A 15,006-nucleotide genomic window follows, 5' to 3' on the forward strand; every position below is an offset into this window, starting at 1 on the left:
TGATGAGGGGATGTTGGCGCCTGGTACGCGCCCCCCTACATCTGGCAAGTCTGTGACAGAAACAGTAACACCCCCTACACACGCACACGCGCGCCCGCTGGCTCCCTCCTCTCAACTGTGCAGGCCCGGGACAACCCACTGCGTGTCTTGGCAGCGCCCTCTCAGGCTGCCTGGGGCCCGTGAGTGCACCTGCTCACTCAATAAGACAGAACATCCCTTTATCCCAAGGCGCGGGTCGGGTAGAGGGTGGGGGTAGAGGGGACGGGGTAGCGGGGACCGGGAAGGCGCGGCTCAGCTGCCGGCTGCTCCCGAAGTGAAAGAGGTGCCTTAGCCCCCACCCCATCCCTGCAGAGTTGTGTTGCTCCAGGGAGGCCGAAGTGATCCAGTGATGCCTTAGGGTGCAGCTCTTTGTCCTCCCCAGCTGTGCTCCCTGCCCGCTGATCCCGTGCGCTCCGAGCCAGTGGGGGTGGGGAGCCCGAAACTTATAATATAAATGGGGGCAAGGAGAAAGAAGTCTATCCCGGGGTGGCGTGTGCTGCTGTCCCCACCCCCTCCCTTTCCTCCTGAGGCTTCTTCCCTCCGGTCGGTCTCGGGGGTGCAGGCAGGGGAGAGTGTGGGCCGAGGCGCGGCGGCGGCTGGAGCAGCGCCGTAGGGTCCTTCGCCAGAGCATCCGGTCCGAGGGCGCACACAGGCAGAAGGCTCGCCGCTCGTCCACTCTCCTCCCTCTCTCCTCCTCTCCCTGGCTTTTGTGTTGGTGCCTCCGAGCTGCAAGGAGGGTGCGCTGGAGGAGGAGGAGGGGGGCCCGGAATGAGAGGCACCCTCTTCACGCGCGCGCGCACACGGTGCCGGCGCACGCACACACGGGCGGACACACACACACGCGCGCACACACACGCGCACAGAGCTCGCTCGCCTCGAGCGCACGAACGTGGACGTTCTCTTTGTGTGGAGCCCTCGAGGGGGGTTGGGGCCCCGGTTCGGTCCGGGGGAGATGGCGCAGCCCATCCTGGGCCATGGGAGCCTGGAGCCCGCCTCGGCCGCTGGCCTGGCGTCCCTGGAGCTTGACTCGTCGCTGGACCAGTACGTGCAGATTCGCATCTTCAAAATCATCGTGATTGGGGACTCCAACGTGGGCAAGACCTGCCTAACCTTCCGCTTCTGCGGGGGTACCTTCCCAGACAAGACTGAAGCCACCATCGGCGTGGACTTCAGGGAGAAGACCGTGGAAATCGAGGGCGAGAAGATCAAGGTGATCCCGGGGGTCAGGTCCAGGAAGGGAGGGACCTGGGAGGGGACCTCGCCCGAGGCATAGCTGTAGCGGTTGTCATCGTCCAGCGTCCCAGCGCGTGGCGGTTTCGCCTCTTGCTGAGCCGAGGACCCTCGGCCCCTCCTCACCCCTTTTCACCTCTCTCAGCGGGGTCCCGTCCCCATATCACTCAGTTTTTTAGGGCGGTCGAGAATGGTTGCATTCTTACCCTTTGCTCCTGCCTGACAGGTCCTGCCAGGAAAAGCATGTTGGATCCCATCCTTGACCCCTAGCCCGAGCAGCGGCACCTGTGGGCAGAGGGAGGCAGGAGGCATCTCTGGGTCCTAGTCTGTGGGATGGATCCCAAAGCACTTTACACATCCTGATGTCTCTTCTACCGCTTGGGTGCCGATAGGCTGCAAAACCCCACTTCAGCTAAGCCTCAAGTCATTAGAGGGAAGGAAAGGATGGAAATCCATGGAGAATGAAAAAGCTGCTTTATTTTAAATTGCAGTTTATAGTTAAGATTAGGGCTGAGTTGAGATGGGGGTGGAGTGAGGTGGTTCTGGCAGAAAGCCATGAGCCCTTTTAAAGAAATTGAGGCAGGGTCACCAGCCAGCCCTTTGTAATCAACAAAACTTGTTTTTTATTGTAACAGGCCCCCTGGAATGGTATTTTCTTTACTTGTCTGGGGTATCTAATACATGAACTGCTCCTTATTCATTCTGTTGGTATTGTCTTCAGAAGGTCTTTGTAAAAATGCAGTGACTTAACCGAGGGCCAGGGAAATGCTCAATCCTCCCCCCTCCATGAGTTTATGTAATAGGCTAAGTGCAAATATTCTTGTCTGACCATTTGTGCTCACCTTTAATTCAGAAAAGGTAGAAACCTGATATGACACGAATATGTCAATGTGCAGGGCATGGAGGGAGGGAGGACATAACAAGGGCAACTTCCTGTGTCAGGGGAGCAGAGGGGGGCCTCTATAAAGGCAATGGAATCACTGAAGACAACTCCTCTAGGCTCACAGCTGGCCTTTCCTTGAGCGTATGGTTGGACCCTAGACAGAGTCAGGGGTAACAGTAAGCCTCCTTCTTGCTGGTCAAACGGCCAAAGTGACCACAAGGCCCCTCCTCTGAGTGACGTGGAGAGAAGGGCTGAGTAACTGATGAAACACTTGAAACTGTGCAAGACTCTGACTCCTTGATTATTAAAATGAACATGTTCTAAAAATGGCTTCAGAAACTGGGCCAACGCACTAGATGTCAGGAAGATGGACAGCTCAGTACTGATAAGGGAGAGCCCCAGGGTCAGGAAGATAGAACATTATTTTGAAATTGTGATCTTTTTTGCCCCTTGCATTTTGAAGGGGAATTGCTACATTTCCTTTTAAAGTCAAAGGCAGCATCTTGTCTTTGTCCTTTCCTGGGGCTGTTGACATTTGCTTGGTTAAGACTTCCTCTAGTGTGTCTGGCTTCTTTAATGTAAGGCTATACGATTCTAGAATTTCTAAAACATGCCTTTGTAATCCAAAGTAGAAATATCTTTACGGATGGGCTCTTAAACCCTCAAAAACCTAATGCTCTCATTTGCTTAAAATCAAGTGTTACAGTAAGCCAAAGAGTTCCCTGGATTTAAAAGGTGGGAAATAAGCCCATCTGAAATTTAAATGGAAAAAAATGAAGTGTTTGGGAATCTAAAGAAGGAGGGAGGAGGAAGCTAGAAAGTGAGGGATGGGAGATGAACACGAGTGGAAGAGTCACCACCCAGTGGTCTCGGAGGAATTTTTAAACCATTCCTTCTCTTCTAACACCCCAGTACTTAGCCAAACTGGACTTTACAGTCTCTGGCAAAGATTCCAGACTTTTTCCCAGAGGGCAGAGCCTGTGACAGTGTGACTCACTAGAAACAGAACTCAGCACAACACCACGTGCAGATAAGTGCTTAATACAGGCTTTTTTTGGGAAGATGATATTTTCAAGAGGACAAAGCCTTGTGACACTGCTCATGGAGGAGTCCTCTGAGGGCAGATTCTGAAGGAGCTCAGAGCAGCGTGTGAGAGTGGGGAGATGGTGACCCTGCTTCTTGTAAAGCTGCTGCAGTCTCAGGACCAGAGCTGGCAGGTGAGAGACCAGCATGTCTGTGGGAAGATGGCAGGGCCTGGCAGCTAGCACGTGATCTAGATAGGAGAAGATTTGGCCTCACACTCTGGCTAGCCTGAAGTTGTTCAAGGAATACATGCCAAAGCCATGCTTGGAGATGACTGCCAAGGGCTTTGCCCTTTGGGAGAGAGAGAAAAGTCCGGTGTGACAGTCCGAGGTCTGGCCTAGACCATGGCCAGCAATAGAAGGCTTTTGGGCTGTAACATACCAGCCCTTGCAGGAGAGTGGTAGAGAGGTCTCAGCCAGTTCTTCTCAGTCTAAGAGCAACGGTGTGGCCTCTTTTGGGCTGCCTGCCTGTGTCCCGGGGTAGCACATACATGAACCCCTGCTAGGGACAACTGATTTGGTGTAGTTAGAGTCACGCTGTAATTAATTTTCAAGGCCATCCCTAGGGTATTGAAGCCCCATTTGCTGTCTCCAATCATTATGTTCCCCACCCTCACCCCATCAAAGCATTTACAACTGAGTCCTGGTGAACTCAATTGTATGAACACCAAGAAAAGCCTCCAATGAGTAGGCAATAATAATAATAATAATAATAATAATAATAATAACTATGTATTGAATAAGCAAAGAGCCCAGGCTAGGCACTCTACATGCATTATCTTATTTGCTCCTCACAGCAGCTTTATCAAATCAGCACTATTGTTATCATTCCCATTTTATAGATAAGGAGACTGAGGCTAAGAGAGATGAAATAACCCAATGGCCTATGGATCTGAGCTTCAGTCTTTGACTCTTGAGCCCAAGCACTTCGCCACCTCACTATCCTGCCTTTCCTGTTACAGGGCCATGATTTCAACCCAGATTCAGAGACCATACCCTTTACCACTGCATTCCACTCTACAGGGGAATATTCAGTCCCTTAGATTGGGGGAGTTTGACAGAGGGAGGTAGAATGTCAGTCAGCCAGTCTTGCTCTTTCTTGTAGGCCAGGGACTTAGGGTTATAGCCCAAGGCCTCAGGAGCCTTTCAGATGCCTCCTTCAATTTGTATTCAGGACACACGGAACTCAACTGGGTTTACTTTTTTTTTTTTTTTTTTTTTTGAGAGGGAGTTTTACTCTTGTTGCCCAAGCTGGAGTACAATGGCACGATCTCAGCTCACCGCAACCTTGGCCTCCCGGGTTCAAGTGATTCTCCTGCCTCAGTCTCCCGAGTAGCTGGGATTACAGGCACCTGCCACCATGCCCAACTAATTTTTATATTTTTAGTGGAGATGGGGTTTCACCATGTTGGCCAGGCTGGTCTCGAACTCCTGACCTCAGGTGATCCACCTGCCTCAGCCTCCCAAAGTGCTGGGATTACAGGTGGGAGCCCTGGGTTTACTTTTTGCACTTTGATTGTCTCAACTCAGGTGTGAAATGCAGAGAATGTTCAGAGATAAAAGAGACGTTACAGATTCTGTAATCCAGTGTCCTCCTCTTGCAGATAGGAAACTGAGACTCAGAGAGGGAAAGTGACTTGCCCAAGATCACACAGGGCCAGACCTAGAACTCAGGTCTCCTAATTCCCCTTCTGGTCTTTCCACACATCATGCTGCCTGGCTTAGAAGAGCACAAAATCCTCTCTCCAGCCTAGCTCCATGGTCCATCCAACCCACAAGGTTGCCTATGACAAGAATTCAGAGGGACATCATAAGAGATAGCTGACAATCTTTCCTGACATTAGCCTAGGAAGGGTGGAGGTATCCCCCAACCCCCAAAGGAAGAGTGGAACTTCCCTTAATGACTGTGATGTGTCTGTCACCTACAGATGTAGCTAAATTTATTGAGTCTGTCTCCTAAATGCATTAGAAAATGCTGAATAGGGGTGTGTGTGTGTAGGGAGGGAGGGTATGTAGTAGAGGGGAGGCTAAGAAACTAATTTTTGAATCATTCTTTGTAAATTTGCATGGAAGCTGCACTTCTGTCTATAATAGTTTGGTTCCTCCCACAGGCTGGGCACTCCCTGTGCCCCAGCCCTGGGGACCAAATAAACTGCAGGTCAGCTGTGGCTAAGAGCAGGTACAGCTCAGGACTGTGAATTTCTGTTCCTCTACTGATCACTGGGGGAAAAAAATACCTTCCTGTGTTACATTATCAAGTGGATGGAGGCTGAGCTAAGTGTTCCTTGGAAGCTGCCTGAAATCAGAATGACATCACGTCTTCCTTAGTGCTTCTGAGCTTCTATCTTCTGCCAGTTAGCTTAATGGTTAATTATCCATCAGTGTGAGTTTCTCTGTCTCCCTTGCTGGTTTTTTCTGTGTGTGAGTTTCTCTTTGTCTCTGTCCTCCTTTGCCATTCTCTGTGTCAGCTTTGTGTGTAGATCTTAGATGCAGATGGGACAGTCCAGCTAGTTGAAAACAGGTTTCTTTTAAACTTTTCCCATCATCCACTGGGGCATGCTCCAAAGGTTACAGATGTATTTGTCTCCTTTTTTTGCACTTCTACCCTCCCCCATCAGCCTCCAACAAAAGGACATTCATGCCTCATCTATAGAAAGATGCCAGTTATGTTTCCAAGGGAAAAGAAATCCCCCTGTCAGCTAAGAGCACATGCAGGGGGTGGGGGGCTTGCTGAAGCTCACCCAGAAAATAGTTCAAAAGGTTAGATTTCTCTTTGGCAGTTCCCCACGCTGTGCCCCTCCATCCTCCTCTAGCACCTCATCAGTTCGGGCCTGTCCCCGGGCCACCTATGGCATGTTGCCAGCATTCCTCTCTCCTCCCCCCTCCCCACTGGATGGCCTTTAGCTCTGTCTCACCTTCGAGAAGCCAAGCTTTCTATGATTTCCAGGATGAGAAACCAATGGATTCAAGGAACCATACCGACAGAAGAGGGCTTGATGGCCTTTCTGAGACCAGAGCAACAACTAATATTTGCAGAGTGCTTGACATTTTCCAAAAGTCCTTTTTCATGTATTATTTCACTGGATCATCCCAGCAACCATAGGAGGATCAAGGTCCCATTGTAGAGGTGAGAAAAACAAGGCTCAGTTCAGGGAGATTAAAATACTTGTCTGGCATTTACTCAGCTTCTGAGCAGAAGAGCTGGGATGCTTGCTGCCTTTCCAACAGTGCCTGCTCAAACTGTTGCCCATCTAGACTGAATGGTGGAGATTTCAGGTCATGAAAGAAGGGAGAGTGTATATTACGCACTGGGTCATGTACTTACAAGGACTACTAATCCTCATAGCATCCCTACCTTATTATTGTTATCATCACTTTCCAGATGAGGACACTGAAGACAGAGAAAGTGACTTACCTAAGGTAACCTAACTTACCTAAGGACACCTAACAAGTCATGTACTAACATGACTTGGGCCGAGATCTGCACCCAAATTGATTTGACTTCACTATACTCCATTGGCCATCTGAGAGAAACAAGGATCTGGGGTACATGTATGTGGCTAAGAGGCAGTCTTCACCCCCATACACTGTATGGATGTGGTGCCCACAGGAAAGGAGGAAAGGGTGAGGGGAGAGGCAGCTGCAAAAGAGGAAGGAGATGCGTTCACTGCTTGGCGTGGGCCAGGGGTTTATGAAGATGCTGAGAACAGGAACACCTAACTCTCAAACAAAATGAGATCACTGCTAGTCAAGGTGGCTCACACTTGTAATCCCAGCACTTTGGGAGGCCGAGGCAGGATAGTTGCTTGAGCCCGGGAGATCCAGACCAGCCTGGGCAACATAAGGAGGACTCCATCTCTACGAAATAAAAAAAAATATGAAAATTAGTTGGGTGTGCTGGTGCATGCCTGTAGTCCCAGCTACTCGGAAAGCTGAGGAGGGAGGATTGCTTGCGCCTAGGAGGTCGAGGCTGCAGTGAGCCATGATTGCACTGCTGCACTCCAGCCTGGGTGACATGATGAGATCTTGTCTGGAAAAAGAGAGAGAGAGAGAGAGACCGGGCATGGTGGCTCACACGTAGAGTCTCAGCACTTTGGGAGGCCCAGGCAGGCAGATCACTTGAGCCCAGGAGTTTGAGACCAGCCTGGGCAACATGGGGAAACCCTATCTCTACAAAAAATACAAAAATTAGCCAGGTGTGGTGGTGCATGCCTGTAGTCTCAGCTACTCGGGAGGCCGAGGTGGGAGGATCACCTGAGTCTGGGGAAGTTGAGGCTGCAATGAGCTGAGATCATGCCACTGCACTCCAACCTGGGTGACTGAGTGAGACCCTGTCTGATGTTTTGTTTGTTTGTTTGCTTCGAGACAGAGTCTCACTCTGTAGCCCAGGCTGGAGTGCAGTGGTGCGATCTCAGCTCACCACAAGCTCCGCCTCCCGGGTTCACGCCATTCTCCTGCCTCAGCCTCCCGAGTAGCTGGGACTAGGTGCCCACCACCACGCCCAGCTAATTTTTTGTATTTTTTAGTAGAGACAGGGTTTCACCGTGTTAGCCAGGATGATCTCGATCTCTTGACCTTGTGATCCACCCGCCTCGGCGTCCCAAAGTGCTGGGATTACAGGCGTGAGCCATCGCGCCCGGCGACTTTTTTTTTTAATGAGATCATTTCATGTGTTTAGGGAACCTGCCTGCTGTGATCTTCCTTTCTGATGCTTCTGAGGCCACACCACTGGTTCTTCTATTTTCTGCTGCGAGCAGCCTGCTTCCTGGCTCCCCTCTCACGACAGACACGTCTGCAAAGAACTCAGGGTGGGGTTTACAAAGAGCTGGAAGGGAGCAGTGCCTGCAGTTTAAATTTGGAGCCTCCAAATAAAAGCTTCAAGGCTCCCAATAGCGTTGGAAAGACAGAGGAGGTCTCCAGCAGAGAGGGCCCTCCTGGCAGTTCCGGCAACTTGGGCGGCATACGCAATTATGAAGCCAAAGAAAAGCCAAATGGCCAACCTTACTCAGCCTCAATCACCTCACACACTCCCACCCATGTTCCTGCTAGTGGCAGGTATTTTTAGAGTCCTGAGCTCATGGTGTTAAAGCATCTGCCACATGCCTGAGGGCTGGTAGGGATTCAGCCTTCTTCAGAGGCAAAAGGCAAGAGTGAAGACTGCTGGGGGGGGTGAGGTGGGGAGTGGGGATCAGGAGCCAAGTGGTAATGATATTCCTGGGCTATGCCTGCTGTCTTCCTACTGACCTCCATTCCTCCTGTGGTCTGTTCTCCCTTTCTTCCTGTTCAGAACACCACGGAGAGGTGGAAGAAATGAAAATATTTTCTGTCTCTTGCTTGCAGAAGCAAATCAGTCTTTGAGGACTTATGTTTTTTCTGTGTGATTACAGTCAGACGTTCCCTCTGAAATCGCCTTGGCAGATATCTAGGATGCCAGACTGCTTGTAGTTTCAGTGGTTCAGGCCATCACTGCCTTTTGATAACGTGGCTGCTGCTGATAATGGTGATGGTGACAACCTCAGTGACGAGTGTGGTCTGATGCAGAAAAAGACTGCTTACAGTCTTGCTGGAGAGATGCCAAGAGCACTGACGAGACAATTAGAAAACATAAATCTATTCGAAATGGTGTGATGCAGACTCAAAGTGCAACAGAGATTCCTAAGAAAAGAAAATTGAAGGGAAGTTGGCGAAGGTTTGAGGAAGAAGCCAGAAGCATGAGCTTAACCTTGAAGAATGAGTGAGATTTTGATAGGGCAATGAGGGGGCAGCCGATTCTATAGGGGAGGAGTGGACTAGCATGACCCAAAGTACAGAGGAGGGAATCAACCCGGTGTAGCTGAGTAGCTTGAAACCAGGTTGGGAAGGGTGAAATTATGGCAGACAGAATTCCACATTTGGAATCCATGTGATGCCACATGCAGTAGAGGGCTACAGTAGTTTCCTGAAGAGGTGAATGGAATGCTGATACAAGCAGGGATTGAGGAAAACTGGTCAGAAAGTAGTATTCAGAGGTCGGGCACTGGGGCTCACGCCTGTAATCCCAGCACTTTCAGGGGCTGAGGCAGGTGGATCAGGAGTGATTGGGCCTCCCAAAGTGCTGGGATTACAGGAGTGAGCCACCATGCCCAGCCTCCAATTTATTTATTTTTATTTATTTTTTATTTTTTATTTTGAGACAGAGTCTAGCTCTGTCGCCCAGGCTGGAGTGCTGTGGTGCAATCTTGGCTCACTACAAGCTCCGCCTCCTGGGCTCACGCTATTCTCCTGCCTCAGCCTCCGGAGTAGCTGGGACTACAGGCACCTGCCACCATGCCCGGCTAATTTTTTTTTTTTTTTTTTTTTTTTTTTTTTTTTGTAGAGACAGGGTTTCACTGTGTTAGCCAGGATGGTCTCAATCTCCTGACCTCGTGATCCGCCTGCCTCAGCCTCCCAAAGTGCTGGGATTACAGGCGTGAGCCACTGCGCCCGGCCTCCTATTTATTTTTAAGTTCACTTTTTCGTTACCTGAGGTCAGGAGTTCGAGACCAGTCTGGCCAACATGGCAAAACCTGTCTCTACTAAAAATACAAAAATTAGCCAGGCGCAGTGGCACACGCCTGTAATCCCAGCTACTTGGGAGGCTGAGGCAGGAGAATTGCTTGAACCTGGGAGGTGGAGGTTGCAGTGAGCTGAGATTGCGCCATTGCACTCCAGCCTGGGTAACAGAGCCACAGTCCATCTCAAAAAAAAAAAAAAAAGCAAGCAAGCAAGCAAGCCGTGTTCAAGAGACCCTGCAATGGAAACATCCACAATCCAAAATACTTTGCTCTAGTCCAGGAGTGAGGAGAGAAGAGTCTGGCCGAGGGCCGAGGGACACAGAAATCGGAATAGAAGAAGGGTTCAATCTGAAGGTCTTGCCAGAGGAACTTGGAAACCGTGTCAATAGAGGGAGATGATGGGGAGCCTGGACAATGAAAACTGATATTTGGAATGATGACTCTAGGGCCCTGTAAAATCTTCACTCAGCCGACAGATTCAATTATATTTACCAGATTATACTTACTGACTGCTAACTCCAAATAAAGGCTATACTTCGTTTTAAGAGCCATAGCAGTCAATTAGTGGCCATAATCAAATTTTCTTTGATAACTGAGAATTGTATAGGGCCTTGGGACCATCATTCTGAGCATGAATCTCCCTTGTCCAAGACGTTGGATATATAAAAGGAAATATATTGGGCTGAATGTATGTCTCCTGGGAGTTGTGTCTTTGCATATGTTACAGATAGCAGTTTTTTTCTTCACAATTTGGCCTTTATCCCAAAAGCTGAGATACAGAAGAAAAATCCAGTGACTTAAGTTACCTTTTACATAACCAAAAAGTGAACTTAAAAATAAATTGGAGGCTGGGCATGGTGGCTCAGTCCTGTAATCCCAGCACTTTGGGAGGCTCGATCATTTGAGGTCAGGAGTTCAAGACCAGCCTGGCCAACATGGTGAAACCCCTTCTCTACTAAAACTATAAAAATTAGCCGGGCATGGTGGCGCAAGACTGTAGTCTCAGCTCCTCAGGAGGCTGAGGTAGTAGAATCTCTTGAACCTGGGATGCGGAGGTTGCAGTGAGCTGAGATCGCACCACTGCACTCCAGCCTGGGCGACAGAACAAGACTCCCATCTCAAAATAATAAATAAATAAATAAATAAATAGGGTTTGAAGGTGAGATTTTAACACTAACTTTGTTTTCTTTTTTTTTTTTTTTTTGAGACGGGGTCTCGCTCTGTCACCCAGGCTGGAGTGCAGTGGCCGGATCTCAGCTCACTGCAAGCTCCGCCTCCCGGGTTCACGCCATTCTCCTGCCTCAGCCTCCCGAGTAGCTGGGACTACAGGCGCCCGCCACCTCGCCCGGCTAGTTTTTTGTATTTTTTAGTAGAGATGGGGTTTCACCGGGTTAGCCAGGATGGTCTCGATCTCCTGACCTTGTGATCCACCCGTCTCGGCCTCCCAAAGTGCTGGGATTACAGGCTTGAGCCACCGTGCCCGGCCTTTGTTTTCTTTAAAAAGTAATGCAGGCTAGTGGCTCATGCGTGTAATCCCAGCACATTTTGGGGCCAAGGCAGGAGGATTGCTTGAGGCCAAGAGTTCGAGACTAGCCTTGGCAACATAACAAGATCCTGTCTCTACAAAATATATACATATATATATATGTTTTAAATAAAAAGTAATGCAATGCCAAGTGCAGTGGCTCACGCCTGTAATCCCAACACTTTGGGAGGCCAAGGTGGGTGGATCGCCTGAGTTCAGGAGTTCGAGACCAGCCCGGCCAACATGGTGAAACCCCGTCTCTACTAAAAATACAAAAATTAGCTGGGCGTGGTGGCAGGCACCTGTAATCTCAGCTACTCGAGAGGCTGAGGCGGGAGAATTGCTTGAACTCGGGAGGTGGAGGTTGCAGTGAGCTGAGATCAAGCCATTGCACTCCAGCCTGGGCGACAAGAGTGAAACTCCATCTCAAAAACAAAAACAAAAAACCAAATAAACCCTGAAGTAATGCATACTTGCAGAAGAAAATAAGGAAAAATATTTAAAAAGAAGAAAATAAATATCACTATAGTCTCATTGCTGATAAATAACCATTAATGTTCTGATGTGTACACTTCCAGTCTGTGCTTTGCATATATTTATGTTTAACATTTTTTTTAAAAAATTGAGAGGCCGGGCGCGGTGGCTCAAGCCTGTAATCCCAGCACTTTGGGAGGCCGAGACGGGCGGATCACAAGGTCAGGAGATCGAGACCATCCTGGCTAACACGGCGAAACCCCGTCTCTACTAAAAACACAAAAAATTAGCCGGGCGAGGTGGCGGCGCCTGTGGTCCCAGCTACTCGGGAGGCTGAGGCAGGAGAATGGCGGGAACCCGGGAGGCGGAGCTTGCAGTGAGCTGAGATCTGGCCACTGCACTCCAGCCTGGGCGACAGAGCGAGACTCCATCTCAAAAAAAAAAAAAAAAAAAAATTGAGACCATAGCATATGAAAAATTTTGAGGCTGGGCATGGTGTCTCATGCCTGTAATCTCAGCGCTTTTGGGAAGCCGAGGCAGGCAGATCACCTGAGGTCGGGAGTTCAAGACCAGCCTGACCAACATAGACAAACCCCATCTCTACTAAAAATACAAAATTAGCCGGGCGTGGTGGTGCATGCCTGTAATCCCAGCTACTCAGGAGTCTGAGGTGGGAGAACTGCTTGAACCCATATGGCAGAGGTTGCAGTGAGCTGAGATCGTGCCATTTCACTCTAGCCCTAGCAACAGGAATGAAATTCTGTCTCAAAAAAAAAAAAAAAAAAAAAGAAAGAAAAGAAAAAAGAAAAATTCTGTATTCTGCATTTTCACTTACTTGTATTTTGTGAGCATTTCTCTTACAATTTAGTCTTTGAAAACATTATTTTTAATGGCTGCATAATATCCCACTGTACAGATATATTTTCATTTTTATTTATTCTTTTTGAGACGGAGTCTCACTGTGTCGCCCAGGCTGGAGTGCAGTGGCACAATCTCAGCTCACTGCAACCACCACCTCCTGGGTTCAAGCGATTCTCATGTCTCAGCCTCCCGAGTAGCTGGGACTACAGGTATACACCACCAGGCCTGGCTATTTTTTTTTTTTTTTTTTTTTGGTATTTTTAGTAGAGATGAGATTTCACCATGTTGGCCAGGCTGGTCTCAAACTCCTGACCTCAGGTGATCCACACGCCTCGGCCTCCAAAGTGCTGGGATTACAGGCATGAGCTACTGTGCCCGGCCCCACTGTATAGACATGAACTTTAGCTATTCCTTTTCTGGTGAGCATTTAGGTTTTTCCTATTTTAAAAAAATTCTAAATAACACTGTAAAATATTAGTACAAAATTTTGACCACATCCCTATTTCTTTTGTATAGATTTCTGGAAGTGAGATTTCAGGTCCTAAGAGTTATGAACATTTTTGAGGTTCTTGATAATATTGCCAAATTGCTCTCCAGAAAAGTTGACCAATTTACATCCAGTTTTTCAACTAAAAATCTTAAGATTTTTTTCAACTCAAAATTTTCAGTTAACAATCTTAAGAAAAACTTGACAAATCCTGAAACTTCTCTTTATGCTTTGATAAGTCCATTCTGCTCATCTGTCAAAGAACCACTTCCTGTGTCATGGCTTGTCACTCAATTTTTTTTTTCTTTTTCTATTTTTTTTTTTTGAGATGGAGTTTCGCTCTTTTTGCCCAGGCTGGAGTGCAATGGCGCGATCTCGGCTTACTGCAACCTTCAATTCCCTGGTTCAAGTGATTCTCCTGCCTCAGCCTCCCCCGTGGCTGGGATTACAGGCATGCACCACCACGCCTGGCTAATTTTGTATTTTTAGTAGAGTCGAACTTTCTCCATGTTGGTCAGGCTGGTCTCGAATTCCCGACCTCAGGTGATCCGCCCGCCTCGGCCTCCCAAAGTGCTGGGACTACAGGCATGAGCCACTGTACCCGCCGTGTCACTTCATTTTTATAGTGCTACAAAACCATGTTTTCTCCTCTCTGTTCTTGTTCCGTTTTCTGACTCCATCTCTGCGTTTTTGTATGTTCCAGGTTCAGGTGTGGGACACAGCAGGTCAGGAACGTTTCCGCAAAAGCATGGTCGAGCATTACTACCGCAACGTACATGCCGTGGTCTTCGTCTATGACGTCACCAAGATGACATCTTTCACCAACCTCAAAATGTGGATCCAAGAATGCAATGGGCATGCTGTGCCCCCACTAGTCCCCAAAGTGCTTGTGGGGAACAAGTGTGACTTGAGGGAACAGATCCAGGTGCCCTCCAACTTAGCCCTGAAATTTGCTGATGCCCACAACATGCTCTTGTTTGAGACATCGGCCAAGGACCCCAAAGAGAGCCAGAATGTGGAGTCGATTTTCATGTGCCTGGCTTGCCGATTGAAGGCCCAGAAATCCCTGCTATATCGTGATGCTGAGAGGCAGCAGGGGAAGGTGCAGAAACTGGAGTTCCCACAGGAAGCTAACAGTAAAGCTTCCTGTCCTTGTTGAAACCAAACGGTGTAAATACAAGATAAATTATCACTGGAGTTTTTCTTTCCCTTTTTTCTGTGCCTGCATAATGCTGACACCTGCTTGTTTCCATACAAATTGATATCAAAATAAAATTTGTATAGATTATCACATGGCTTTTTGTCTTGCTTTCCTCCAAGCCATTCCTGATTGTGATGAGTGGAACAGGCAGTTTGTCTTACTAGAGTAATATTCCCCATGCCAGTGGCACACTCCCTGCCAGCTTTCTAGGCTCTCTGAAATTCTCATCGCTTGAGTCAATTCTTCAGGACGAATTCATTCTCTCACTCAGTGTAATCAGTGGGCAGAAACACCTGGTGGGGTTGGGGCACAGGCCAGATATGTTTTTCTAGAGAGCAAGTACAGGCAGAGTGATATAGAGAAGTCTTGAAACGAGATGTGGACTCACTGGTATTTCCTAGGTTTCCTAGATATGTGCCTTGAATGCCCGGATAGACTACTCTCTCCATATTTTCCAGTTTAAAAATAAAAAGTATGGGCCGGGCGCGGTGGCTCACGCCTGTAATCCCAGCACTTTGGGAGGCCGAGGCGGGCGGATCACAAGGTCAGGAGATCGAGACCACGGTGAAACCCCGTCTCTACTAAAAATACAAAAAATTAGCCGGGCGCGGTTGTGGGCGCCTGTAGTCCCAGCTACTCAGGAGGCTGAGGCAGGAGAATGGCGTGAACCCGGGAGGCGGAGCTTGCAGTG

At 48.7% G+C, this 15,006-nt stretch overlaps 1 protein-coding gene across 1 annotated transcript; it reads left to right on the forward strand.

Annotated features, from left to right (window-relative positions):
* The first annotated feature begins 900 nt into the window (after positions 1–900).
* Positions 901–14,402, forward strand: RAB33A (RAB33A, member RAS oncogene family). The gene is made up of 2 exons (XM_005594560.4): positions 901–1,249; positions 13,818–14,402. Exons 1-2 carry the CDS (start codon positions 992–994, stop codon positions 14,271–14,273), a joined length of 714 nt encoding a protein of 237 aa, XP_005594617.1. The 5' UTR covers positions 901–991; the 3' UTR covers positions 14,274–14,402.
* Positions 14,403–15,006: the final 604 nt, after the last annotated feature.

The sequence above is a fragment of the Macaca fascicularis genome, chromosome X, assembly GCF_037993035.2.
Source record: "Macaca fascicularis isolate 582-1 chromosome X, T2T-MFA8v1.1".
Taxonomy (NCBI): Eukaryota; Metazoa; Chordata; class Mammalia; order Primates; family Cercopithecidae; genus Macaca; species Macaca fascicularis.

What these genes read in the sequence shown, in the direction of transcription:
- RAB33A (XM_005594560.4), top strand. Translation starts at nt 992, where the DNA reads ATGGCGCAGCCCATCCTGGGCCATGGGAGCCTGGAGCCCGCCTCGGCC. An exon ending in TCGAGGGCGAGAAGATCAAG is followed by an intron (nt 1,250 to 13,817) that starts GTGATCCCGGGG and finishes TGTATGTTCCAG; the next exon opens with GTTCAGGTGTGGGACACAGC.